Source organism: Chiloscyllium plagiosum, unplaced genomic scaffold, assembly GCF_037043375.1.
Source record: "Chiloscyllium plagiosum isolate Xiang-an unplaced genomic scaffold, Cpla_swu_hap1 HiC_scaffold_8, whole genome shotgun sequence".
In the NCBI taxonomy this organism is placed as follows: Eukaryota; Metazoa; Chordata; class Chondrichthyes; order Orectolobiformes; family Hemiscylliidae; genus Chiloscyllium; species Chiloscyllium plagiosum.
In genome coordinates, this window is record NW_028270146.1 from 99196048 (window position 1) to 99223852 (window position 27805).

Consider the following 27805-nt stretch of genomic DNA (forward strand, 5'->3'; position numbering starts at 1 on the left):
ATGCCCCTTATGATTTTATAAATCTCTATAAGGTCACCCTCAGCCTCCGATTTTCCAGGAAAAATAGCCCCAGTCTATTCAGCCTCTCCCTATAGCTCCAAACGCAGCAAACATCCCTGTATATCTGTTCTGAACCCTTTCAAGTGTAATCTTGCCGAAATACTGGGGGTTATAATCAACTAGGTTTCCTGATGAAGAGCTCATGCTCGAAACGTCGACTCGCCTGTTCCTCGGATACTGCCTGACCAGCTGTGCTTTTCCAGCACCACACTTTGACTCTAAATATTGGGGATGCAGAGTTGGCTATTTCTCTTAAAGGGAGAGAGTTCCCAGTTTCCATGAGTTCAGACAGGATCTCTCATAACTCCTCCAACCATACTTTGCCTGCTCCCTACAAGATCACATACAGAGTACCTTCTCCTTCTCTATCATCACTTTTCCCAATCACACATAGGGTCTTACCAGCGATCTCAAAAACCACATTAACTTCACACAAGGTATCCAACCAATTCCTCATGCCCAACCATAAGCAAGCTCTAAGTTTTCCTTCCTATCCTTTCATCACCAGGTTTGCCTTTCCCAGATCAGATCTGCACCCCGATGTCTCCCCAGCAATAGAGTCTCCTCCCTCATACTGCAAGGTTCCCAAACTCGTGCCTGAAAGTGTAAAACATTATAATTCAATTAAGAACCTATAAACCTTGCACTGTCATTTCATATCTGAGAAATAAGAACAGGTAAAAAATGGTGGATATAGGAAGGCTACAGCAAAAGGAACACAGAACAACTATCACAGGAGCAACATCTGTTTCTATAACCTTGCAGAATTTACTAGATTAGATTCCCTACAGTGTGGAAACAGGCCCTTCAGCCCAACCAGATTTATTACTCAATTTTTATATCATTTAATCAAATCAGAATACTGTAACTCTGATAAGACAACAGCAGCAAAACACTCCTAATAAATATACTTTACTGCCTAGAGGGAGATTTTTCTGACCATTGAACTAACATCTGTGAAAACCTTGAGATGCTCTATTACCACCTTTCAAGATACACTCAACAAAAATGCAGCCAGTGCTACAAATCAATTTATTATCTCAAAGGATTCTGTTGGGTATTGACAAAATCAGCAATGAAGGGATAGTTGGTGGCACACATTCCCTGTCTGGCCATCTTGTAACACTATCTGTACTGCTGTTACAGAAATGTCATCTGCGTTCTTAAAACCATGAGGCAGGGTCACAGCCAATACAGACTGTAAAAGCTGTGGTGAAATTATTTTCAATTACCTGACCAGAATGGGGCCAGAGTGAAAAGGGAAACATTTACGTAGAAAATTCAGTTTCATCTTTCTGTATGCTTTATCTTTGCTTGTTCCATTCTTTTGCCTTTCCCTCTATATTAACACAGGGGTCTGACAAAGGAGATCAAACCTGACAGGGAGGAGTCTTGAAGTTCACTGATTGCAGCAACTGACAAAATATTGTAGATGCAAGTTATAAGCAGCTTGGGTGATGAACAACCACTTCACAGTGGGGCAATTAGTTCACATGAGCAGTTAGCAGAGACTGGGAGAGATAATGTACAAAGCTTTAAGGTTTACAAAGTAAATGGAAGAAAAGGAGTCAGCAAACACCCTATAATGAAGGGAATAAAGACAGTGACACTCATCATCACAGAATTGACCAGCCCTAGTGTCTGGGACTCCATCGGAAAACCTCAGCTAGGATCATCATTCATGGGTAATATTTAAACTAGCTTGTGAGTCCTATCCTTTACTTTGCTTCATTTGTATTAGTTGATAAAGTTCTGTTTGTTGATCAGTTGGATTCAGAATAAATGAACTGATTGATCTGAGTGATCTTTATAAGTATTGAGGTTACCATTCTGCCCCTTCACTTCCCTCATGAAGTCATGAACTCATGCAGACAACTGTCCAAGTGCAAATATCAGAGTGATTGATTAAATACAATCTTAAAAATGCTGGGTTGACAGGGGCATGCTAAAACTTATGGATAATTTCCAATCTGCAACATGATTGACTGCATGACAATTAAACTCCAGATGACCCATGTAAACATTTCGGTAATATAGTACCAGTTAGATTTTGCGGCCTTCTAAAGGGTGCAGTTCCAACACAGTATTCACTGATTCAGTAGTGTATATGATCATCAATATGGACGTAATGCTTTTAAGTAAAGTGCACTGGGGATTTTAATACTCAGATAAATCTTATAAGTTAAAAGTGTATTACCTTCACGTGTTTACTCTCCTTATCAGAGATAAGGATGGAGTGACTGATTCCAACCTGTTTGCAATGCTCCTGAGCTTCTTCCTGAGATAGAAAATGCCAGCACTGTAACTACATTCACTTAAAATCAGAAACATAGCTTTAATTCATACTGAGCACAGAATGTAGTCAGTTAACATTGTTATGGACCGGACCAAACCCCCTCAAAATATATTAAGGTAGCCCAGACCCTAACTTTTAAAGGTAAGTGTAAGGCATTGCATTCCAGATGCAATTCGATCAGTCAAACTACTTTAAGCAAACACACTATTTTTACACTACAATTAAAATACACTCAAAACAAAAATAAAATAGAAGAATTTTCTTAACTGTAACTTTATTGAAATGCTTTATAGAATTATATATATGTACACACCAACTACTACTAATTAACTGTTCCAATATAGTAACAGTCCATAAACACACCCTTGGCAAAGGCAAATTCAGTAAAATATCTTGTCTCACATGCAATTCTAAGAGAACCCCAGCTTTTAGCTGTAACAGAGAGAGAAAGAGCTTCCACATCCAGCTTCAGGAATCCAGCAACGGCTGATAGCTAAAACTAAAAATCCTGGTTCTTTGGGAGCGTGACTCCATCCATTCAGGTTGCTTCTATTATTCCAACTTTAACAAAAAAAAAACCCAAGGCCTCACAAGCTGTTTATTTTATTCGCTTTGAGCAGATTACTCGTTACCTCAGTCTCAACCTTTCTTCATAAAAGAAACAGGACAAAATACACCTCTTAAAGCCACAGTATCATCACAATATAACAAACAAAGATTGATTTAGTGTGAGAATAAACCATGAGGCAGGATATACCGTACACAAATTCAATTCCTTGTCATGCCAAGTTAACTTGTCTCAGCTAGGGTTATCAAGAGTGAGCTAGTGAAGACATCCACCCATCTTCTTACCCTTTTGCTGTCAGATGACCACTACCACACAGTTCATGTGACCCAGCTTAGTTGAGACACTCCCTTTTATTCCAATAATTTACACATGAAGAATGACCAAGGCTCCCATGGGCTATCAGTGGGAGACCAGATCTAAGGCCAAGTCCTCCCAACAGTCCTTTTAATAATGTAGAGCCTATTCTTATCGAAATGAATTACATATTGTTTACTCTAGACGATGCTTCTCATTGCACCAGACAACGGCTATCCTTGCAACACGAGACCACATAAGCCCTTAAAGACTGGATGTAGAATATGGTCTGAAAGGGTTAATACTTGATTGAGCCCACTAAGCACCACCCACACTGATGATGTCATGAGGAACTGGTGGGATAGTAAGATGGAATCTTGTGGGAAATGGACCCAAGGTTCATTCCTGCCAACAGCCTGATCTTACAACCCGTAAGGGCCAGACACTAGATAGCCTCAGCCCGGAGAAAAACTACACATATAGAAGATATAAATTGCAGTACACACAACACAGACAAGCTGAGAAATCATGGTGTTAAACACCAAAGTACATCTGCCTCTTCCATTCCCCTAAATCAAGGTGCTTGGAGGTCAATTTCCATCAATGGACCTCTAGTCCCTTAAATTATGCATCCCTTGCATCCCAAAACTACTACATGCATTACCTGGGTGACATTGTGCAGCAACTCAGCTTTTATCCCAGATTTCCACAACTGCAGGATGAGGACAATAGCCCTGTCCAGTGACACGCTCCCGACAGCAACCACCAGGATCTCACAATGACAGGTAACAGGCTACAATGGAAGACAGTTGGTTGGAGAGTTATGAACCTGCAGTTCACAAATAGCTTACTGTTACAAGCTGAAGAAGCAACAAAGTATTTACACTGGAATCCATCGCTCAGCATGGTCCCAATCCTCACTCTGTTGCTCAACACTTCTTGTTTTTGGCTGATATATTTCACTTGAAACCAGCAATGATATAAAACTCTTGGGATAACTCACCTGTTCAGATGAGTTACAAAGGGTGGAAATCTTATCCAAGGCAAGGCTAACTCCTACAGCAGAGGGAAGTGGCCCTACAACTTGCGGTCTCTGGAATTCGAGGATCTAAGGAAGAGGAAAAACAAACTCAATAGTTCTTATTTCTTGAGAAGAAAAATTAGATTTACAAACCATTTTGCATAACTCTGCAAAAGCCAAAAGGGATGAATGCAGTGCTTGAAGTAATTCCCATAGTCTGGGATTGCTCTATGACTGATTTCTGACCTGATTTCTGCTGGTGATCTCAGCAAGGTAAAGCTGTTGCTACCGCTTCCATTACAAATGATCTCAGTGCTGTTGACAAAAAAGGGAGTGGGGAACTGAGGAACCATAAACCTTCCAGAGTTCCTGCTCCAGTCGTCCTTGCTTGAAACTGGATGTGTGGGGATCACTAAACAAGGTCAAGATTAAGCCCAGTAATGATATCACTCATTGTTGAAGGTGATGTTTGCGTTCTTAACCATAAATAATGGGAGGTTAGGTGATGTACAAAACAAACGCCTACTCCATGTCCATGACAAATCAAGAGACGAGATGGGGGAAACGAAGAAAAAAAGAACTGTGGATGCTAGAAATCAGAAAAATAAAACAACTTCTGGAAAAATTCAGCAGGTCTGGCAACTTCTGTGTAGAGTCGAGAGTGTGGTGCTGGAAAAGCACAGCAGGTCAGGCAGCATCCGAGAAGCAGGAAAAATCAATGTTTCAGGCAAAAGCCCTTCATCAGTCTTGGATACTGCCGGACCTGCTGTGCTTTTCCAGCACCACACTCTTAACTCTGATTCTCACAAAATTTCCCACTGAGACAATCAATAACAGTTATCACAGAGAACAGAAAGCAAGTTGATTTGCTCATCCAGTACCCATAATCAACAATGTGGTTCCTACATGGGACCCTATTAAGATAATTCAATAAATCAGACAAATTGAGAATAACGGCATTTCATCATAATGGTCATGTAGCACCTCAATCACATAGATTTTTAATCAGAGACAAAATATATAAAATATTGGTCTTTATCTCAAAGGATGATGTTTCACATGTGCAGGTATGTTCTTCAGAGACAATTCAGTACCAAATCATCCAGCAATAGGGAGAATAACCCGGCAACCAATAACACTATGACAATGACTTAGATAGTGTGAGCTGTGCATAACAATACATTTAGATTTAAATTAGATTAGATTCCCTACAGTGTGGAAACAGGCCATTTGGCCCAACAAGTCCACACCGACCCTCCAAAGAGTAATGCACCCAGATCCATTTCCCTCTGACTAATGCTCCTAACACTATGGGCAATTTAGCATGGCCAATTCATGGACTGTGGGAGGAACTCAAAGGAAATCCACGCAGACACAGGGAGAATATGCAAACTCCACACAGACAGTCACCCAAGATCGGAATTGAACCCGGGTCCCTAGCGCTATGAGGCAGCAGTGCTAACCATTGAGCCATCGTGCCACCACTGTGGAGGAGTGACATGGACTTGAAGATGAGTTAAACTGGATGGGAGGGAAGTGTCAACTTTCACCTCATCATGAGTTAAACTGGATGGGAGGGAAGTGTCAACTTTCACCTCATCTGCTCTTATGCAAGACTGCATATTGCTACCAGAGGACAACAACATCACACAAGAGAAAATGTCGGAGAAGTTGGTGAAGTGTGGATACGCGCCACACAAAACAGATTCAACCCACAGTCCACATCAAAGTTGCCTAGCTCCACTGTGACTGCATCAGAGATACTGAAATGAACCACATTGCCTCAAGGCTAAAAGAAGAAAATAATAATCAAGAAAGCACTGATGGAAATTTAAACGATGTGAACTGCAGCTCAAACCAGAGTGAACGCCAGTCATGATGACTTGCAAGCTCCAATAAACCAACAACTCTCATTGTTTAGCATAACACATGAAAAATGTGTTGTGATGTACCCAAGTAAAGGATATGTTAAAAGAGGAGAGTATATTGTGTGTATGTAACTATACATACATGGAACAATACAGTGCAGAACAGGCCCTTCGGCCCTCGATGTTGTGCCGACCTGTGAACTATTCTCAGCTCGTCCCTCTACACTATCCTAAAATCATCCATATGATTATCTAAGGATTGTTTAAATCTCCCTAATGTGGCTCCAGCAAGGAGAACAAAAATATTTCACGATCTGCACTAGTGTGGACACTGAACCATTTGTAAGGTGCAATGTTATAGCAATTAATTTATTCTGATCCCTGATCAGAATGTAAACGGCGGCAATTCTACCTAAAGCATTACAGCTTTGTTGAAGGAGGTATCAGTCACTAACTGAAGTCAACATTTGTTAGTAAACGAAAGAAATTCACTTGCTCGTTTTAACACTACATAGTCAAGAATGTGTGACTGGACGCATCTGGACGAACAGAATCTTATACAGGGGATCAGTGCTACCCAGGAAAGGCAGGACCAAAAGAACTCACCAGATTGTCGTACCTCCCTCCAGCTGCCAAGATATCAGGCACAATGTGGTGTCGCCGCTTCACGAGTGCTACAAACTGAAAAATTACCCCACTGTGCTGCTGTACCTTGTAGACAAGGCCCAGGTTCACGACTACCTATTAAACAAGGAAGGCTCATATCAACATCTGTTAGAGCAAGGTCTTCAAGCTTCTTGTACCCTTGCAATGAAGCTCAATCCAAGCTCAAAGAACAGAACTTCATTTTTTTGATCAAGCATTTTATTGCATTATGGGTCTAACACTGAGTTCAACAATCTCACATCCTAGTCTCTGCACTTTGTTTCTTTTCAAATGATACCTGCCGGTAATGATTCTGCTTTTCACATTTACACCTCCTCCAGCCATACCTTTGCTTTTGCACTTGTTCCATTATTGTCTCTTCTTACTTTGAATGATCCTCTCTGCTGCCTCCCACCTGATCACAAACTTTCCCTTTTCCTCCATCCAGCCCTCCCCTTGCTTTAAAACTGTTATATCTCCAAGTACTGAGTTCAGATAAAGGACCGGCAAACTGGAAATGTTGACTGCTTCTCACTGGACCTTTCCCGCCAAAGCTGCTAAGTATTCCTGTTCGTTTTTACAAGCTGAAAGTCTGTTTGTTGAGAGTCCCAGAATATACAAATCCATCTCACATACCACCAGTCAACTTCCTTATCGCGCACCTCTTTTGGCTGAGTTACACCCTTTTCACCAATTTTAACCCCTCTAAATTTAAAGTCAATGCTAGGGTGTGGTTCTATTTGCTGCATGTGCTGTTCAGCACCATTTTTTGTAAGGACAAGGAATCAAGGTGCTGGTTGCACAGTGCCTAAGATGCCTAACTCTGGATCAGGAGGTCCAGGTTAAAGTCCCACCTGCTCCAAAGGAGTGTCATAACCTTTAAAATGGTTTTATTAATTTTATTCAGCAAGTGTGTGAACAGGGAATCAGCAGGTCACTTCGATTTTGGAGGAAGTGGAGTCCACAGTCCTGAGTCGTATAGAGTGGCAACGAAGAGGAGAAACACTAGCAGGTGGCATCCCTGCCAGGGTGGAGGAGATCAGTGAGGACTAGTATTGTTTGCCGATTAAAAGTAAACTGACACCACTGAACCTGGTGAAAATGGTATTACACACCTCTAGAGCAAGTGGCACTTGAGGCTCAGCCTCCTACCACTCCAGCTATATGGTTCAACCTCAGTACATTAACAAGTTGAGTTATAAAGTGAAATCCTTGGTCTCTGTTTCAAATCACTCATTAGAATTATGACCAACCTTCAGTTTGACATCAAGTTTCTTTAGGAGTTCCATAACTTCCTCAAGCTCCTTTAATGCCTGCTTTACCAGCTGGCTAACAGCCATCTTCCCCTTCATCAGAGGCTTCAGCACATCTCTCAGTTCTTTCAGATCCAGCTTATTCTCAGTATACTTATATAAATGCAAGAGCTGAATGAGAGAAAGTAGCACTGTAAAAACAGAAATTTTCTTTCCTGCCAAGCCCTTCATCACCAATGCACAAAGTAACAAATGCATTTAAAGCTAAATAACCACTGGGGAAATGGAATAGAAATATATTGATAGGCGCAATAAAGAAAATGAGAGGGACTTCACATGGAGTGTTAACACACCCACAGACCAGTTGGAACTAATGAGTTACAAATCTGCTGTACATTCAAGAAATTCTATGGACTGAGGCGGATGTAATTATGTGGAAAACAAGCAACCGCTCAACTTACATTGTTTGGTGACAGTGACAGATTGCAGAACTTGGCTTCTACCTCTTGCTTGGTCAGTTTCCCCATCTGGCATGGAAAAGAGAGATTGACATGTATCAAAGGAGATGGAAAGAAATCAGTAGATCTAGCAAGGTACCAAACTTAAATATTTAAAGGAGGTTGATTAAAAGCAGATTTTAAGGAAGTCACATGCAGCACTGTGATATTCATGAATGTTGATCAGAAGATCCATCTCCTGGACAATTCCAGGTTATCAATCGTGAGGCAAGTTCCTCAAAGCACAACTCTCATTAGAGAAATGGAACAGAACAGACAGCTGTGAGGGCTTTGGTAACATGGATGGATGAATCTGGAGACCTAAAAGAGTACAAGTCCTAAGAACTGCCCAGACACACTATATTTAGTAGTGGCCAGTACTTTCAACCACCAGGATAGCACCAGTTCAGACCTTCAACGTTTAAAGACATCGTTTCAGTTACACTTTACAATATCCTTTTTGTTTGAAGAACAAACCAATAATAGTGGAGCAAAATGTTCACCAGGTTAGAAATTGCTTTTCCGGAGATCCAAGATGGCGGCGACTCAGCAAGTCTGAGTCTATAGTGCTCCTCCCAAGACCTAGGCACCTTCCTCCACCACACTCACCAAATCAATTAAAAATAGTTTTTAATTAATGTAATTAGTGGTTTAGTACTAAATTTATACAGTTCAGTCGCCTGTAAAAATGACCAGGGGGAAAGGAGCCCGCAGTTCTCAGCGGGCAGGAGCCCCTCCCCCACCCTCCCCAGCTGCAGCAGAGGCATCCGCAGCCGCCTCGGGGGACTTACCTACGGTGGCAAGCCTCACGGAAATAATCTCCAAACTCGATGCGAAGATCGATGCTTTCATAGAAGAGTCCCGAAGTCGGTGAAATTCATTCTCGGCTGCGCTACAAAAGCACAGCCGAGACAATGAAGAAATTGAATGCCGAGTTGGAGGGGCGGAGCTAAAGGCCGCGACCTCCGAGGCCATTGCAGAATCGGCCGTGGATCAGGTCCGGACTCTCGAGCAGCAAGTCCAGGCCTTAGAGAATCACATTGATGACCTCGATTCTTGAGGTCGTCGAAAAAATATTAGTTTGCTGGGCCTTCCCGAACGGGAAGAAGGAGGCCAGCTTACAAGGTTCCTTGAACAGTGGCTTCCGCAGTTATTGAATCTGGAGGCTGGATCAGGCCAGGCAAGGGTAGAATAGGCCTACCGGGTTGCAATACGTGGGCCCAGCTTGAACCAGCGCCCCCGCCCGGTCCTGTTCCGGCTGCAGAGATATAAGGAGAGGCAGATGCTCTTGGAAGCCTCCAGAAATCTTGGGAAAGATCCCCAAGCCATGTGTGGGATATAAATGAATTAATGTTATTTCTGCAAGTATAAATTCTGATACAGAATGGGAATGAGAAAATACATATTCAGCGAAAAGAAAGCATGAGACGTGAATACAGAACAATGGTGGATATAAGGGCAAACAGGAAAGCATCTGTTTCCCCCTTACACAGGGACACAGGAACAAACCCTAATCAAAGAGGTCAAAGTGGCCTCTGGATGGAAATAGATGCTGATAGAAGAAAAGATATGCCTAATCAATAATCTATAATAGACTGACGTCAAACACCCTTATGGGAGTCAGAGATAAGAGTTTGTCACGGACAAGACAGGATAAACAGAAGTTGTGGGATAAGTCTTAAGGAAATGAGTGACGTAAGCGAAGCAGGGAACAAACAATGGAATAAGGAAAAATATGGGGATTCAAACTGTATAAATTTCGAGAGTTTGTTGGATTTGGTGTGCATTTTGTCATTACCTTACCAGGTAATTAGACAAAGCACCCATCTATAGGTGTACAAATAAATGGCTGATCAGAAATTAGTCTCGGACTGAAATTATTAAAGTGAGTGAGCTTTTGTTTCTCACACATGACTTATAAAGGTTCCAAGATTATGTTATTTCAGGACTTTTCCCCAGCTTTGGTCCGAAAGAGGAAGGCATTTGATGAAGCGTTTAAGGGATTTAAACATTTAATACTCCTTGTGCTACCCAACTATACTACGCTTTAGCCATGAAGGGTCTGTGTATAACTTTGGATCACCGGAGAAGGGGAGAAGGCCAAGGAACCTTTGGACTCTTTTAGACAAATTATAAGAGTTGATTAGATTAGATTAGATTACTTCCAGTGTGGAAACAGGCCCTTCGGCCCAACAAGTCCACACACCCCCGCCGAAGCGCAACCCACCCATACCCCTACATTTACCCCTTACCTAACACTACAGGCAATTTAGCATGGCCAATTCACCTGACCTAAACATCTTTTGGACTGTGGGAGGAAACCGGAGCACCCGGAGGAAACCCACGCAGACACGGGGAGAACGTGCAAACTCCACACAGTCAGTTGCCTGAGTCGGGAATTGAACCCTGGTCTCTGGCGCTGTGAGGCAGCAGTGCTAACCACTGTGCCACCGTGCCGCCCACCGTGTTGTTTTGCCCTACCCCCACCCTAGTTTACCCCCCTTTTTTTTCCTTTCATTATCTTACTGTTTAATATTATCTCTGGGGGGTGGAAAGAAGGGTTTTTTTATTCTTCCTTTACTTAGCGATTTCCTTTCCCCCTTTTTTTTAATATATATACACACACACACAGGCCAGGGGTTCTAGTTAAAGTAGATGGGGGAAGGTGGCTACCTTATCTTATTTTATCTTTGTCCTTGGGAGCGGGGTTGTTTTCCTCTGTTATTTTGTATTAATATATTTAATTATTATTTGCTGAGACTATAATTTTATAGTCCTATATGTTCATATATGGTATTACATTACCAAATATATCCAGGTGTTGGTGTGGGTGGGGGGGCGGATAGGGTACTCACTGTTAGTTCTAGTTCAGTAGTATACTTGAATTTTCTTTATCATATCTTGGGGTGCCTGGGTCAAGGGTGGGGCACTGGTTGGGAGAGGTTATGATGGGTTTTTTTGGAAGGAAGTGATGCCCCCTGGGAATAAGGGGGAAGATCTCCATTTAAATATGTTTTATACTTTTTTTTACTATTTAGAAATAGTTTTTTTTATTATATTGATCTGAATGTACTAAAGAGCTTTTATTTTTGTGAATTTTATATGCTCTATGCTCGGGATGTTTTGGATAAATACGGGTTTTGTTGTGATCTGATGTTAACACATTCCGAGCATGTATATCACTGCTCAATTTATGTGTTATCCGTTGATTTTTTTCTCTCTTGAATAATGTAAGAATTTTAATGATATACTCTGGTTAGTTGTAAGTTAGACGAGTAGTTAGTTGAGTTTTGTCCCTTTTTTTCCTCTTGGTATTTCTGTTTTCTTGTTTGATAGATTTTGGTTATCATTTATTTAAGATTTAACTGTATATCAATGTTTATACTTGGGTCTTTTTTTTAGTTTTCTTTTGTAAACTTGTTAAAACATGTCAAAATTTTCAATAAAAATATCTTAAAAAAAGAAATTGCTTTTCCACAATCGATTTACAGCTCAGGCTGTTCAAATAAAAATGTTTTCTGAGGGCTATAAAATTCCTACCATGAACTTACAGGCTCAGTCAGATGCTAGTCAATATGAACTCAAACAAAAAAGGAGCCTTTATTCAGCAAATCACATTCAATAGAGTCACAGACTGGTCACCACAGTAAGGATAACATGTCACAGTAAACCAGAAATAAGGGTGGCTTTGAAACATGCAGATGCAACTAAGTAAAGGGAGCTTTACTCAATATTTAAGTTGCCTCTATATGAAACCAGAACCGCACGTTCAATACAGACTGAGTTTCATTACTTTTTAATCCTCTATTCTAGAAATAAAACTTGATGCTTCGCTTGCTTTTTTCAAAGATTTTCTTGCTGATGTATGGCACTAATGTCTTTATACAATAAGGTCCTTTTGCTTTTCTTCCCCTACTAGTCTCGTACCTTCCAAGGTAAAAGGTAATATTCTTACCATCAAAGTATTTTTAATGGAAATGCTAAACGGTTTTTGTTCAAGTACTTATTCTTATGGAATAACACTTCCCACCCTTTATTTTCTGCTTTCTGTCTTGAAGCTAGCTGTCAATTCAGTCTGCCATATACCTCAACCAACGCTCTTTGGCCTTATTCCTTAGTCTATAATGGGGCATTATAGAGTAGCTGCACTTACGTGGAGTAACCAGATTCCCAGACTCTTCATGGAAGCCCAGCGCAGACTCCCGGGATTGAGGTGAAGCCCAGTGTGGACTCCCTGCTTTAGTAAGACTGCAACGCTGAACTTTTGCCTTTACTTCTTCTATGTTTCTAATTTATACCTAAGATTTTATATCTATCTTTACAAGGAATGTAATACTGCTCTTTTTTTTAAACTTTATTTTTTCATTTTTCTAATTTATACGTACCTAACTTTTATTACCTAGGTATCTCTGTACATAAAATGATGCCAGAAATGGGAACTTTGCTCCCTTTTTGCTCTATTTACGTATCCCTATACTTGAGTACATGTGACAATAAACATAATTCATTAATGACCTTCACTGCATAATAAGGATGATGATTGCACAATGCTCAGCACTGTTTGCAACTCCTCAGAAACTGAAACAGTCCAAGTTTCACAAGACCTGGACAATATCCAGGGTTGGGGTGACAAGTGGCAGGCAATGACAAGCTCCAAGAAGAGACAATCCAACCAAACTCTTGACATTCAACGACATGACCACCATTGAAATCGCCCACTAATCAACATGCTGGGGAACATCATAGACCGGAAAATTCACCCGACCCGTGATATTAATAAAGTGGCTATAATAGCAAGTCAGAGGCTAGGAATACTGCAGCGAATAACTCACTTCCTGACTTCCCAAAGCCTATCCACCATCTGCAAGGCACAAGACAGGGGTGTGATAGAGTACCTCCTACTTGCCTGAATAAATGCAACTTCAACAACAGTCAAGACCTTTAGTACCATTCTCGACAAAGTTGCCCACTCAATTAGCACTACATCCACACAAATCCACTCTTTCCACCACCAATATTCAGTAACAGTGGTGTGCACCATATAAAAGATACACAGAAATTCAAAGTTCCTCAGACAGCACATTCCAAAACCAAGACCACTTCCAACTAGAAAGACAAGGGCAGCAGAAACATGGAACACCACCACTTGCACGTTCCCCTCCAAGCCATCAGCTTGACTTGGAAATAAAGCGCCATTCCTTTAGTGTTGTTTGGTCAAATTCTGGAATTTTCTCCCTGATGGCTCTGTGCGTCTACCTGCCGCATATGGACTGCAGCCATTCAAGAAGACAGCTCACCACCACCTTCTCAAGAGCAATTAGGGATGGCCAGTCAGTGTTGGCCAGCCAGCAAAGCCGATGAGTCAAGATTAGAGTGGTGCTGGAAAAGCACAGCAGGTCAGGCAGCATCCAAGGAGCAGGAAAAGTGACATTTCGGGCAAGAGCCCATCATCAGGAATGACTCTAATCTTGACTCTAATCTCCAGCATCTGCAGTATCCACCTTCGCCTAGCAAAGCCTATGAGCCATGAGTGAATTAAAAAAATTAATCAGTGACTATTTATAACTATACAAAGTGATTTAACCATTTCAGCTGTAAATTCAATGCTGTGTTCATTCTTGTCTGGTACTAATTTTAACAACTGCCCTGGTTTATAGAAAATATAAACTTAAAACACACTAAACGATCACATATCTGCCTACCTAACAAAAGCCTCTAGATCTCCACTCTCAGGTCTCATGTTCCTTCTCTTGTTCTATAAAAAGAACAGATCATCATTTCTTTGTTTCATATTGCCAACTTTTCTCACTCCCCAAATTCCCTAAGGAAATAATACTTACTTAATCTAATAAGAAGTTAAGTATTATGACCAACATTATGTTATTGAGCTGAACTTCAGGTTACTAACTTCCTATCCATTTTCTTGATGAATACAAAGTTCACATGAGAAGAAAGAGAAACCAAAAACAGTTAATTTACCTGGACATCTTTTCGTTGCACATACTGCGGAGGTTGCTAGAAACTCTCATGGTTAAAACACAAAGCATGCAGAACAGAACAATTTTGGTTGGCATCCTTCTCATTTTGCTGCTTCAACAACAGCTGCAACTTGAGCAGCCCCACAGAACTCACCATAGAATCACACAGGATGTTACACACTGGCTGGAGTTTGTCTTCTGGTATCCCACAATGCAACAGCACTGCTTTCAACAGACTGGTATGGTTCAGATAGATGCTGTAATTGAGTTCCTAGAAAACAAGTGCGTGCAATAATCACTCAAGGGCTGCATGGCCAAAATTAGAATTGTAAACATTAGTACAACCTTCTGATTTTAAAAAGAAGAAAGAAAACTGTTGGAAACATGCCCCCAATTTAAAGTGTTTCATACTCTTACATTGGAAAAGCAAGTTGTCACAGAGTGTTATCATTTCTAAGTGGATATCTCAAGTCAAAAACAGTTCTCAACCCTTGTAACAGCACTAATCCTGACTATGGCAAAGCATTGACCCAGCCGCTCCTTGTTTTCTGTCCTTTTCATGAGCAATGACTGATTGGCTGTAAATGGGAGCACTACAAGAGCAGTGACAGTGTCCAGCGGCCACTTCTTCCTGATCTAGCCAAGATTATTTCAGTTCTAATCCTATACACCCACATTATGGAGCACCAAGTTATCAAAGAATTAGTGTTGTTTAATTATTCATTATCTATTAAAAGCTCAAGATCAAACCAGCTTCTCAGTTGCTAATTTTATATAGAGGAAATTAGTCTCCAGCATCTGCAGTCCTCACTTTCTCCTAGTCCCTGCCTTTGCCATATTAAAAACCTAAGGCATACTCTATACTAAAGACCACCCATTTCAGAACAGCTGCACATTAGAGAGATCAGGATTGGTTAGGCATCTTCTATACTCAAAAAGGCGGAACTGGGAAGATAATGAAAAAGAGTTACGTTGCACTAATACTGTGCTATTCACATTACTATGTACCAAACAGGCAATGAAGTTGTGGGAAAATACAGTAGGAAAGCGTACATAGCAATATCCCAAAAACAGCAAGGAAGAGAAATAATCAATTTTGTTTTTTTGTTTAGGAAGTAAATAAGGTTGATGTTAGAAATCGCTGTTTTCATTCCAGTCAGCAAAATTGCTAATTTATCACAAATTTGGGCAACTAAGGTGTAAGGATACACCCAACCATGTCATGAATAATGTCCTAACATTTAGATGAGACTGTAAGGTGCAAAATATTCACTCCTAAAGACAAATATAAACTGTATTGGATGAAATGAGTTAACAACAAATGGACTAATTTCCCACCTGAAGTACAGGAAATTCCTGAATAATTTCAAAAACCGTGTAGATCACCTCTGCATCTGGCAGTAGGTTGTTTGTGATTGGTGTGACAATGTCAAACGCACATTCCAAGAGTTCTCTAGGATGACTGCGGTCTGGCTTTCGGGGTCTGAATACCCGTTCAATGCAGTACCTTGTGACCAAAGAAAAGACCAACTTGGATCAAAAACAACTTATATTTTTAATGCAGGTTTAATGAAATAAAATGTCCTGAGGTGTTTCACATTGACCTATAAAAGTAAGTGATGCCAAGTCACATCAGACAGAAGACTAAGAGCTTAGCAAAGGTTTAATAGGAGCTTTAAAAGGAGAAAAAGGTAGAGAGATGGAATGTCTAAGGAGGGCCAAGGCAACTGAAGCCTTAGGTTGCTGAAGCGCAGTGATGAATAGTAGGGATGCTGGAACAGCTGGAATTAGGCAAATACTGATATCCTGAAGGGATTAAGTGTTGCAGATGGAGACAAAGACATGGAGTGTTTAGGAATCAAGGGTAATAATTATAAATATTGAGCTAGTACTTGTCAGGAGTACAATGATGATAGACAAGTTTTTGTAATAGCAGATGCAACAAAGATTTTTGATGATTCCCAAGTTAACAAAAGGTAGAAAGAGGGAAGCTGGAGGCAACAAAACTACTAAAAAGGATTTAAGTGGACAACAACTGAAGATGGGACAAAATCAAGTGATACTACAGAAGTGGAAAGAAGTTGTCATTGTGATAGTGTAGGTTGTAACCCAAGACCCTAGTTGGTTAGTTGATGTCATGGATTAATAATGCAGTAATCCTTTGAGTTTGCGGTGTTCTTATGGGAACCAGGAAAACAGGATGGGTATTAAATTACACTTGAGAAATAGAGTCAAGAGTGCTGGACTCATGTACAAGGAGAGATCAGCAACACCCATGAGGATAGAGAGGAGAGGAGATTTGGCTTGGTGGCCTAAGGAAAGGGAGGCAAACTGATCTCAAATCTTGATGACAAAGAATCTGCAAGGTCCTCGTAATTGTCATTTGGGTTTAAGGTGGTCAAGCAAGGTTTTTAACCAAAATAGTGTGTCATTCTATGAGTGTTAATATCAAAAATGACTATACCTCCTTCTAAGCTTCCCCATCATATATAAAACAAAAGATACAAATGTTTAGCTACAAAATAAAGCTCTGCCAAGCATGCCATTCAGTGCTAGTGCTTAAATACGAAACAATCCCTGTACACTAAATACAATCAACCATACCCCAGCTCAGAAAAAGTGAAATAAAGTAAGGCTCCTCTCCACTGATCCATAAATTCTCCTGGCCAAATTTAGCTTATCTCTGGTACTTTATCCTATCAATTTGTCATACTTCAATCTCAGAACAGCATTCCACTGCACCAAAAGCTTCAGTTTCGTGACATAGCCATGGCCTCCAAGATTCCTAATTTAATACAACTTGTGTCAACCCAAAGTATTTACATTGTGAACCAGGATATATCAAACCAACCCAGCTGAATCGAGAAAATATTTAGAATGTGACAAGTGTCTGGAGCTGACCTGCTGCCCACTCTTCCCTCACTGTGGCACCATAAGCCCCTGGCATCATGTGATATATCCTGTTAGAACACTGTCATGGAATCAATATGTGGAAGTATGGGGTTACTTCTCACTCAGATTACAGTGACTGCGCCTTACGTCAGGCTATAATCCAACGGCCAATTAGTGAGAGGAAAAGCCAGTTGGTCAGAAGTAGATACTTGGCCATTGCTCAGGACTTCAGTCCACAGCTACAGAGGCTAAGTGTATTACCACAACCTAGACCAGTCAGCTTAGCACAAACTGTGAAACTAACAAAGCCTTCACATGTCAGGTGGATAATAGTCTTACGAACTGCGCCATAAAAGCAGCTAGTGGCCGTTTCTGCTCACCTTTTTAAACTAGTGATGTTGTTTCTTGCCACAAATCGTGCAAATGGTATCTAAAACAATTTAAAAAAAGATAAACGCAATACTTTGTGGTAGATAAAGTACAGAATAAGTTTTAAAGTTTAAACTTATGCATTTTAAAAGAAACATTCTTTCAAAATTTTTCAAGTTAAAAAAAAGTGTAGTCTTTAACAAATAATGTAAAGAACTACTCTGGAAAGGATCTACTAACACAACTTTATTTACCTTGCTGAGAACAGAAGAATCACTACCAACTTAGGAGAACACAACAAATATGGAGGATTATGGCTGTTCAGCAGCTTCAGGTAAAGCTAAACTCAGACATTCATTCAGGGAGACCAATAGCATCAACGCACATTACACAACTTACCCGGAGGTCATGGGGAAGCATGACCAGCATGCCACTATGGTCCATGAAATAGGCTCCCTCACTACCTTCATACAACTTCTTGTTCTTTGGCATTAATAGAGGTGTGTGCAACCAGGTAGCTCCTGTGAAAGATTACAAACTTAAGTTCTGAGGTAAAGCTTCGTACCTCCAATTAGTCAGAGAAATGTTTAAAGTCTAGGGAAAATGCATTTCAGTAAAGTAACACATTTATCCAATGAGTGAGGTGAGGAAAGATATTAAATCAATTATCATAGATGTTGGCTAATTCAATACATGAAGAAAGTGAGGACTGCAGATGCTGGAGATCAGAGTCAAGCATGTGGTGCTGGAAATGCACAGCAGGTCAGGCAGCATCAGAGGAGCAAAAGAATAGACATTTCGGGCATAAGCTCTTCATCCAGAAAGGCTTATGCCCGTAACGTCGATCCTCCTGCTCCTCAGATGCTGCCTGACCTGCTGTGCTTTTCCAGCACCACACTCTCGACTCTAATTCAGTACATGAAATGAGAGATCATACAACACAAAGTGACATCATTTTAGCCTAGTGTGCCTGTTTGAAACTTCTTTGACAGTGCTATCTAATTAATTCCACAATCCTGTTGTTCCTCCCCAGCTTTGCAAATAATTTTCCTTCACTTACCTACAGAATTCTCTTTTTAAGATTAGTGCATCTGCCTACACAGGTCCAAACAACTGTGTATTTAATAGGTTTCACAAAGTTTCCCTGTTTTTCTTGCCAATTAACTTCAATCTGAGACCTTTTTGCCAATGGAAACTGCTTCTTTCCATTTACTATGTAACTATTTATGATTTTGAACTTTACTACCATATCTCCTTGCAACCTTTCCATTCTTAGGAAACAAGCCCAGCTTCTCCAAGCTCACCATACTTCATACTCAGTACTAGTCTCATAAGTTGTTTCTGCAACCACTATTGGGCTTCGATTCCTTTCTAAAACATACTGGAAAATTGAAAACAATGCACCAGACAAGCCTAACTAAAATAAAATAGCTTCAGTTTTGCCTTTCATGTTCAGTGCCCACATGCTTCAACGGTTGCTAGTGGTAGCAGAAGGAGGGGGGAGGGGACAGTATGAGCAAAGGAGAGAACACATGTGGGAGACAGCACGTGAGCAAGGAAAAGCAAGTGTCCACGAATGCAGGAGAGAGAATGCACGCAAGGAAGACCATGGACATGAGAAATAGAAGGATATAGCATGAGGGTAAGTGACCACAAGTGAGGGAGAGAGCATGAGAGAGAGCACGAGAGAGAGAGAGAGAGAGATGGTGCAGGGTGGAAGTTCACAAGAAAGGTTCAAAGGGAGATGAGGAGAATGCTTTGAAAAGAGGCACTGTTCAGTGAGTTGAGGATACAAAGGTTGGGATGACAGGTAAGTGAAGAGACAAGAATTAGGGTAGAGTAGAGGTAAGAGCGTGCACATACGCGTGCGTGTACATGCATGTGTATGTGTATAGAGATATGTTGGGAAGAAGGGCATGTTTGAGAGTTTGTTCATGTGTGCATGTGATGTGTGAATTGCCAGTAGAGAGCCTTCATCAAGTCTTCAATCATCAGGGAAATTATGGAGAGTTGGGGTCGATAACATTTTTTGAAAAAATTTTTAAAACACAGATTTTGATATTTATTGATCTATAATACTGTCAGAATGGGGTCATACTGGAGAAAACTTTGATAAATACAATTTTAGAGGCCTCCAACAAGAGTCAGATCTCTGAAAGTGGCCACACAAATAGTTAGGGTGGTAAAGAAACATACGGCATGCTTGTCTTTATACACCGAGGAACTGAGTACGAGAGTCAGAATGTCATGTTGCAGTTTTATAAGACAAATTCTGCTCACCACATCACAGGAGGAATATGGAGGTTTAGAAGAGTGTGCAGAAGAGGTTTACTGGGATGCTGCCTCGATTAGAGAGTATGAACTGTAAGGAGAAGCTAGAAAAACTCGGGTTGCTTTCTCCGGAGTGGCAGAGGCTGAGGGGAGACTTGATAGAAGTCTATAAAATTAAGAGATGCATAGATAGGGTTGACAGTCAGAATTTCTTTCCCCTCGGAGTTGAAGTATCCAATATTAGGGGCATGCATTTAAGATGTGAGAGGCAAGTGTTTTTATACCGAGAGCTTAGGAGTCTGGAACGTGTTGCCACGGATTGTAATGGAGACAGATAAGATAGGGATATGGACCAAGGGCAGGTAGAAGGGATAAGTTTAATTTGGCATCATGTTCAGCACGACATCGTGTGCAGAAGGGCCTGATGCTGTGTTGTATTGTTGTATGACCATCCTTTTCTAACATATACACCCATATATTTATGATGAAATCCTTGTAAATTGTCTCTCAGTCCTCTCCAGCACTTTAAATGCTTTTGACACAATGATGGCCCTGAACTTGAACTCTAATACTCTATTAAAATAAATCAAATTGGCTACAGAGAACCCACAGAACAAAAACTGGACAGAATCAGAAGATAGGAGAAAGGATGGACAGCAGATGCTGGAGAGTCAGACACAGCAGGTCAGGTAGCATCCAAGGTGCAGTAGAGTCAATGTTTTAAGCATAATCCCTTCATCAGAAACGTGGAGGGGGAAACGGGCTGAGAGATAAATAGGGGCATGGGGGAGGTAGGTGGGCTGGCAATAAATGGATGCAGGTGGGAAGTGATTGTGATAGGTCGATGGGGAGGGTGGAGTGGATTAGATTAGATTACGTTTAGATTAGATTACTTACAGTGTGGAAACAGGCCCTTCAGCCCAACAAGTTCACACCGACCCTCCGAAGAGCAACCCACCCAGACACATTCCCCTACCTTTACCCCTTCACCTAACACTATGGGCAATTTAACATGGCCAATTCACCTAACCTGCACATTTTTTAGAAAGGAATCGAAGCACAATAGTGGTTGCAGAAACAACTTATTAGACTGTGGGAGGAAACCGGAGCACCCGGAGAAAACCCACGCAGACAGGGGGAGAATGTGCAAACTCCATATAGACAGTTGCCTGAGGTGGGAATTGAATCCGGGTCTCTAGCGCTGAGGCAGCAGTGCTAACCACTGTGCCATCATGCCGCCCATGGTAGGTGGATAGGTGGGGAGGAAGGTGAAGAGGGTCAAGAGGGAAGTGCCAAGTTGGATGGTTGGATCTGGGATGGGGGGGGAAATTGGAAACTGGTGAATGTTGATGCTGTGTGGTTGGGCTAGTCGCAATAGAGCATACTCACCATGCCTTTTGAACACACGACACACTGTCTCATATACAAAGTGCCGGAGGATGGCATGGTGCGTTGAAAAACTGCCCTGAAGAAAGAAAGCCACTTCAGTTTGTTTTTTTTTTCAAAAACATGAATTATAATCTGACTGCATCAGGCATGGACCTTTTAGAATGACCACAGCTAACATACCTGCAGAAAAGGAGGTTAAACCCCATTACAGCATGGTTTCTGACATCTGATCATTTTTTCAAACTTACTGCCAGCAGCTGGTCAGAATATCAGCACAAGTGAATACTCATGGCGTTTTTATTGGTATAAGGTCAGAATTCAATAGTTTGTGAATTGCTCTCCAACCACCTTCCACATATGCTATAAATTCTGTGTCTTACAATCTTATACTCCACAACCACCTGAAGAAGGATCAGTGCTCCGAAAGGTAGTACTTCCAAATAAACCTGTTGGACTATAACCTGGTGTTGTGTGATTTTTAACCTTGTACACCCCAGTCCAACACTGGCACCTCCAAATCACACATACCCACCATGCAGTGTAGAGGAAGGGCTGGTGTTTTCAGTTTTAGCCTTTTAAAAATCTTGCAAGAGGAGAAGATTTATAAGGAGATTGTGGATGGGAAATGTAGCAAAGCTTCATTTAAAATTGATGACCAAGATCTTTATAACCTATTGAATAGTACAGGGCCAGGGAGAGCAGGTGCGTGAAGCCACACCGTCAATAAAGGAGAGTGGGATGGGTAAGGTTTGCCTTTAAACTGAGGCATAAAGTTTTAAAGAGGGCCACAAGGGTACAGGTACCTAAAAAACTAAGATGATCGTGTTGATGATGCTGTTGCCTCACAGACAGTAAATAATAATTAATTTGGAGCAGGGAAATTGGTTTTAGTAGGTAGGAACGAACAGGCAGTCTTGAAATCTCCAAATCCACACCTCCCATACCCTGCCCATCTGAACTATTAGCTGGTGTGATTTTCAGCAATATGGTTTCCCTGGGATAAATCACCAGCATAAATCAGGAAATTACATAATAGAGCCAATACTTTGTTGTGTGCACACAATATAAAATACAAACAGGTAAGGCTGATAAGAATGAAGTTTCGTTTCTGCTATTGGCAGGTCTCTGGTGGAGTTCTAATGCTGAATAATATAACATGCAGGTGTCATTACTGTACTGGACTTCTTAATATTACAGATGAGTAGCATATATTAGAAAAGACATGGGTTATAAATATATCACACCATAGCAGCCTCTTGGGATTCCGAGCATAATTATTTATTTTGCTTTATTCTTCTTGTTACATTAATTTCAAACCTGCTGACAAGCTCTTAATCATGAGTACATTATTACTATTCTATTTCAATTTGGCGGCACATCACTGTATCTGAATAAAGCCAAATCAAGACAAGTTGAGCTCCGATAAGAGATCATTGACTTGAAATGTCAACTCTGGTTCCTGTTCGAGAGGTACTAGCAGACTTCCATTGTATTTCAGGTTTCCATTTCAGTTTTGCTGCATCTGCACTATTTTGGTTTGAGGTTAAGTTTAATTCTATTCCCAATAGAATCAGCAAGTGCAGTGACAGTGATGCAGTATCAATTTCCTACCTTGTGAACATCAATATCATAGGTGAAATCCATGGCAGGGGTGATATGTTGGGAGAAGATTTGGGTGACCAACGTCCGGTAAACTTTGCTACTGGTGTTCGCCAGTGCGTGGTGCAGCATTTCATGAAGTTCTGATTCCTCCATCTGGGGTGGGGGGAGATGCTTGCTTTTCAGCAGCTCTACTGCGGTGGGACGTTTTGCTGGGTCGTGATTTAACAGCCAGCCGATGATCAACCTCTTTAAAGAGAACGGCAACAACAAAACATTAACTGTGGATCAAAACAGATTTCATACATTGCCTACCTCCACATGGAAATGGATAGAGCTGTACAGGAGCTGGATTAAACTATTCATCCTCGCAGGAGAAAGTGAGGACTGCAGATGCTGGAGATCAGAGCTGAAAATGTGTTGCTGGAAAAGCGCAGCAGGTCAGGCAGTATCCAAGGAACAGGAGAATCGACATTTCGGGCATAAGCCCTTCTTCAGGAATGAGGAAAGCCATTCCTGAAGAAGGGCTTATGCCCGAAATGTCGATTCTCCTGTTCCTTGGATGCTGCCTGACCTGCTGCGCTTTTCCAGCAACACATTTTCAGCTATTCATCCTCGCAAACCTGCTTCATCATCCAACAGATGAGGGGATTGGTCATTCTGGACTGAAACAAGGAAAAGTTTCTTCATTCAGTAATTTGCAAATCTGGAATTTTCTAACCCAGAATGCTGCAGATACACAGTCTATGATCATGAGATGAATTTGGGAAAAGAAAAGAGGGTCAAGGAAGATATAAACTTAACCATAATATTGAATAACAGCCACATAGCCTTCTGCCCTTCTTTCTTTAAACCGCTCTTATAAACTAATTTTTGAAGATGACATTCTGATAACAATCCTCTTAAAAATGAATACATATTCCTCAAGTTATGATTCCAAAATGGAATGTAAAATGGCGGCTCAGTGGTTAGCACTGCCGCCTCACAGTGCCAGGAACACGGGTTTGATTCCACCCTCGGGCAACTGTGTGTAGAGTTTGCACATTTTCCTCATGTCTGCGTTGGTTTCCCCCGGGTGCTCTAGTTTTCCTCCCACAGTTCAAAGATGCGCAGTTAGGAACATTAGCCATGGAAAATACAGGATACAGGATACAAGGATTTGTTTGGGGCGGGGGAACTGTTTCAGTGTACAACTCAATGGGCCAAATGGTCTGCTCCCACACTAAGGATTATATGATTCGATCCAAATGGGGCCTATAATTAAGCCTCTAAACAACTAATGCATACATTGTACTTTGTACTGCAAGTAAGTAACTCTACTCAAGGTGCTACAATTTTATTACAATACAGGCAGAGATGTGTATTTACATAGCAATCAGTGTTGCAGTAGTGCATACCAACTATCTGGTGCACCATAGCAACTTATGAAGGCTCCTTCGACATCACCTTCCAAACTCATGGATTTACCACACAGACAGACATGAGCAGCACAAACGTGGGAATGCCACCATCTGCAATTTCCCCTCCAAGACACACTATCTACTGACTTGGATCATCATCATTGTTCCTTCACCATCATTAGTTAAGTGCTAAAGAAGTCCACTCACCACCACCTTCTCAAGGGCAACAAATGGTGGCTAAGCCACATTGTCTGAAAGCATTAAAAAAAAGGCAGTTGGCAGCAGGTTCCATGCTCTAAACACTGAGTAAGAAGTGCCTCATCATTTCCCTATTAGGTTTATTAATATCGATATTAATAATACCTATACGGGACAACATATGTAGGAAAAGGGATGGGGATATAAGGCAGAAATCAGGGAGCTAGGGTGGAAGCTTAATGCTAGAACAGAGTTGTTATCTCTGGTTTGTTCAGGATTAGTGGTGCTGGAAGAGCACAGCAGTTCAGGCAGCATCCAAGGAGCTTCGAAATCGACGTTTCGGGCAAAAGCCCTTCATCAGGAAAATAGGCAGTGAGCCTGGAGCATGGAGAGATAAGCTAGAGGAGGGTGGGGTGGGGAGAAAGTAGCATAGAGTACAATGGGTAAGTGGGGGAGGGGATGAAGGTGGAGTGAAGGTCAGGGAGGAGAGGGTGGAGTGGATAGGTAGAAAAGGAGATAGGCAGGTAGGACAAGTCCAGGCAAGTCATGGGGACAGTGCTGAGCTGGGAGTTTAGAACTAGGGTGAGGTGGGGGAAGGAGAAATGAGGAAACTGTTGAAGTCCACATTGATGCCCTGGGGTTGAAGTGTTCCGAGGCGGAAGATGAGGCGTTCTTCCTCCAGGCGTCTGGTGGTGGGGGAGCGGCGGTGAAGGAGGCTTCACAGGAACTGTAAAACCTGCGCCCACATCTCCTCCCTCACCTCTATCCAAGGCCCTAAAGGAGCCTTCCACATCCAAAGTTTTACTTGCACATCCACTAATGTATTTTATTGTATCCGTTGCTCCCGATGCGGTCTCCTCTACATTGGGGAGACTGGGCGCCTCCTAGCAGAGCGCTTTAGGGAACATCTCCGGGACACCCGCACCAATCAACCACACCGCCCCGTGGCCCAACATTTCAACTCCCCCTCCCACTCTGCCGAGGACATGGAGGTCCTGGGCCTCCTTCACCGCCGCTCCCTCACCACCAGACACCTGGAGGAAGAACGCCTCATCTTCCGCCTCGGAACACTTCAACCCCAGGGCATCAATGTGGACTTCAACAGTTTCCTCATTTCCCCTTCACCCACCTCACCCTAGTTCTAAACTTCCAGCTCAGCACTGTCCCCATGACTTGCCTGGACTTGTCCTACCTGCCTATCTCCTTTTCCACCTATCCACTCCACCCTCTCCTCCCTGACCTATCATCTCCATCCCCTCCCCCACTTACCCATTGTACTCTGTGCTACTTTCTCCCCTCCCCCACTTACCCATTGTACTCTGTGCTACTTTCTCCCCACCCCCACCCTCCTCTAGCTTATCTCTCCACGCTCCAGGCTCACTGCCTTTATTCCTGATGAAGGGCTTTTGCCCGAAACGTCGATTTCGAAGCTCCTTGGATGCTGCCTGAACTGCTGTGCTCTTCCAGAACCACTAATCCAGCATCTGGTTTCCAGCATCTGCAGTCATTGTTTTTATCTCTGGTTTGTTGCCCATGCCACGTGCTAGTGAGGTGAGGAATAGGGAGAGAGAGGAGTTGAATATGTGGCTACAGGGGAGGGTTTCAGATACCTGGATAATTGGGGCTCGTTCTTGGGTAGGTGGGACCTCTACAAACAGGATGGTCTACACCTGAACCAGAGGGGTACCAATATCCTGGGCGGGGGAGATTTGCTAATGCTCTTTGATAGAGTTTAAACCAATTCAGCAGGGGGATGGGAACTTAAATTGTAGCTTCAGTGTCCAGGAGGTTGAGAGTAGTGAGGTCAGAAATGAGGTTGCAAGGTCGCAAGAGCTCACCAGCAAGCAGGAAGGCGGTTTGAAGTGTGTCAACCTCAACACCAGGAGCATCCAGAATAAGGTGGGTGAACTTGCAGCATGGGTTGGTACCTGGGATTTCGATGTTGTTGCCATTTCAAAGACATGGATAGAGTAGGGACAGGAATGGTTGTTGCCGGTTCCGGGATTTAGATGTTTCAGTAAGAACACAGAAGATGGTAAAAGGGGGAGGTGTGGCATTATTAGTCAAGGACAGTATTATAGTGGCAGAACATTTGAGAACTAGTCTACTGAGATACTGAGGTTCGAAACAGGAAAGGGGAGGTCACCTTATTGGGAGTTTTCTATCGGTCTCCGAGTAGTTCCAGAGATGTAGAGGAAAGGATAGCAAAGATAATTCTGGACAGGAGCGAAAGTAACAGGGTAGTTGTTACGGGGGACTAACTTTCCAAATATTGACTGGAAATACTATACTTAGAGTACTTTAGATGGGTCAGTTTTTGTCCAATGTGTGCAGGAGGATTTCCTGTAGTCAAGCCAACAAGGAGCGGGGCCACATTGGATTTGGTACTGCAGAATGATTCTGGTCAGGTGTTAGATTTGGAGGTAGGTGAGCACTTTGGTAATAGTGATCACTATTCAGTTACATTTACCTTAGCGATGAAAAGGGCTATGTATATACTGCAGGGCAAGAGTTACAGCTGTGGGAAACACAATTACAATACAATTAGGCAAGATGAAGGATGCATGGGATGGGGAAGGAAACTGCAGCGGATGGGCACAATTGAAATGTGGAGTTATTCAAGGAACAGCTACAGTGTGTCCTTAATAAGTATGTAAACTGTCAGACAGGGAGGAAGTGGTTGAGTGAGGGAGCCGTGGCTTGCTAAAGAAGTGCAAACTCTTGTCAAGAGGAAAAAAGGTTTATATACAGATGAAACGTGAAGGCTCAGTTAGGGTGCTTGAGAGTTACATGTTAGCCATCTCTTTAGGTCTGTCTAGGCTAAGAGGAGCCAGGAGGGGACATGAGAAGTCATTGGTAGGTAGGATCAAGGAAAACCCTAAAAGTGTTCTGTAGGTATATCAGGAATAAAACCATGACTAGAGAAAGATGGGCCAATCAAGGATAGTAGTGGGAAGTTGTGCGTGGAGTCCAAGGAGATAAGGGAAGCGCTAAATGAATATTTTTTTGTCAGTATTTTTTACTGGAAAAACACAATGTGTCAAGGAGATTACTGAGAAACAGGCTACTAGACTAGACAGGATTGAGGTTCATAAGGATGAGTTGTTAGCAATTCTGGAAACTGTGAAAATAGATAAGTCCTGTGGGCCGGATGGGATTCATCAGAGGATGCTCTGGGAAGGCAGGGAGGAAACTGCAGAGCCTTTG

At 41.9% G+C, this 27805-nt stretch overlaps 1 protein-coding gene across 2 annotated transcripts in view; it reads right to left on the reverse strand.

The window, feature by feature from the left end:
• The window catches only part of eif2ak4 (eukaryotic translation initiation factor 2 alpha kinase 4), a 128399-nt gene that overhangs the window by 16994 nt on the left and 83600 nt on the right, over nucleotides 1-27805 (reverse strand). For both annotated transcript variants that reach the window (XM_043698267.2, XM_043698269.2), the window contains 12 exons: nucleotides 23013-23249; nucleotides 21402-21477; nucleotides 18141-18262; nucleotides 17753-17802; nucleotides 15819-15987; nucleotides 14635-14751; nucleotides 8467-8532; nucleotides 8006-8176; nucleotides 6714-6848; nucleotides 4222-4326; nucleotides 3883-4011; nucleotides 2258-2338 (listed from right to left, as the gene is read on the reverse strand). In XM_043698267.2, the coding sequence (XP_043554202.1) occupies nucleotides 2258-2338; nucleotides 3883-4011; nucleotides 4222-4326; nucleotides 6714-6848; nucleotides 8006-8176; nucleotides 8467-8532; nucleotides 14635-14751; nucleotides 15819-15987; nucleotides 17753-17802; nucleotides 18141-18262; nucleotides 21402-21477; nucleotides 23013-23249 (1458 nt within the window). The remainder of the gene's footprint in view (nucleotides 1-2257; nucleotides 2339-3882; nucleotides 4012-4221; nucleotides 4327-6713; nucleotides 6849-8005; nucleotides 8177-8466; nucleotides 8533-14634; nucleotides 14752-15818; nucleotides 15988-17752; nucleotides 17803-18140; nucleotides 18263-21401; nucleotides 21478-23012; nucleotides 23250-27805) is intronic.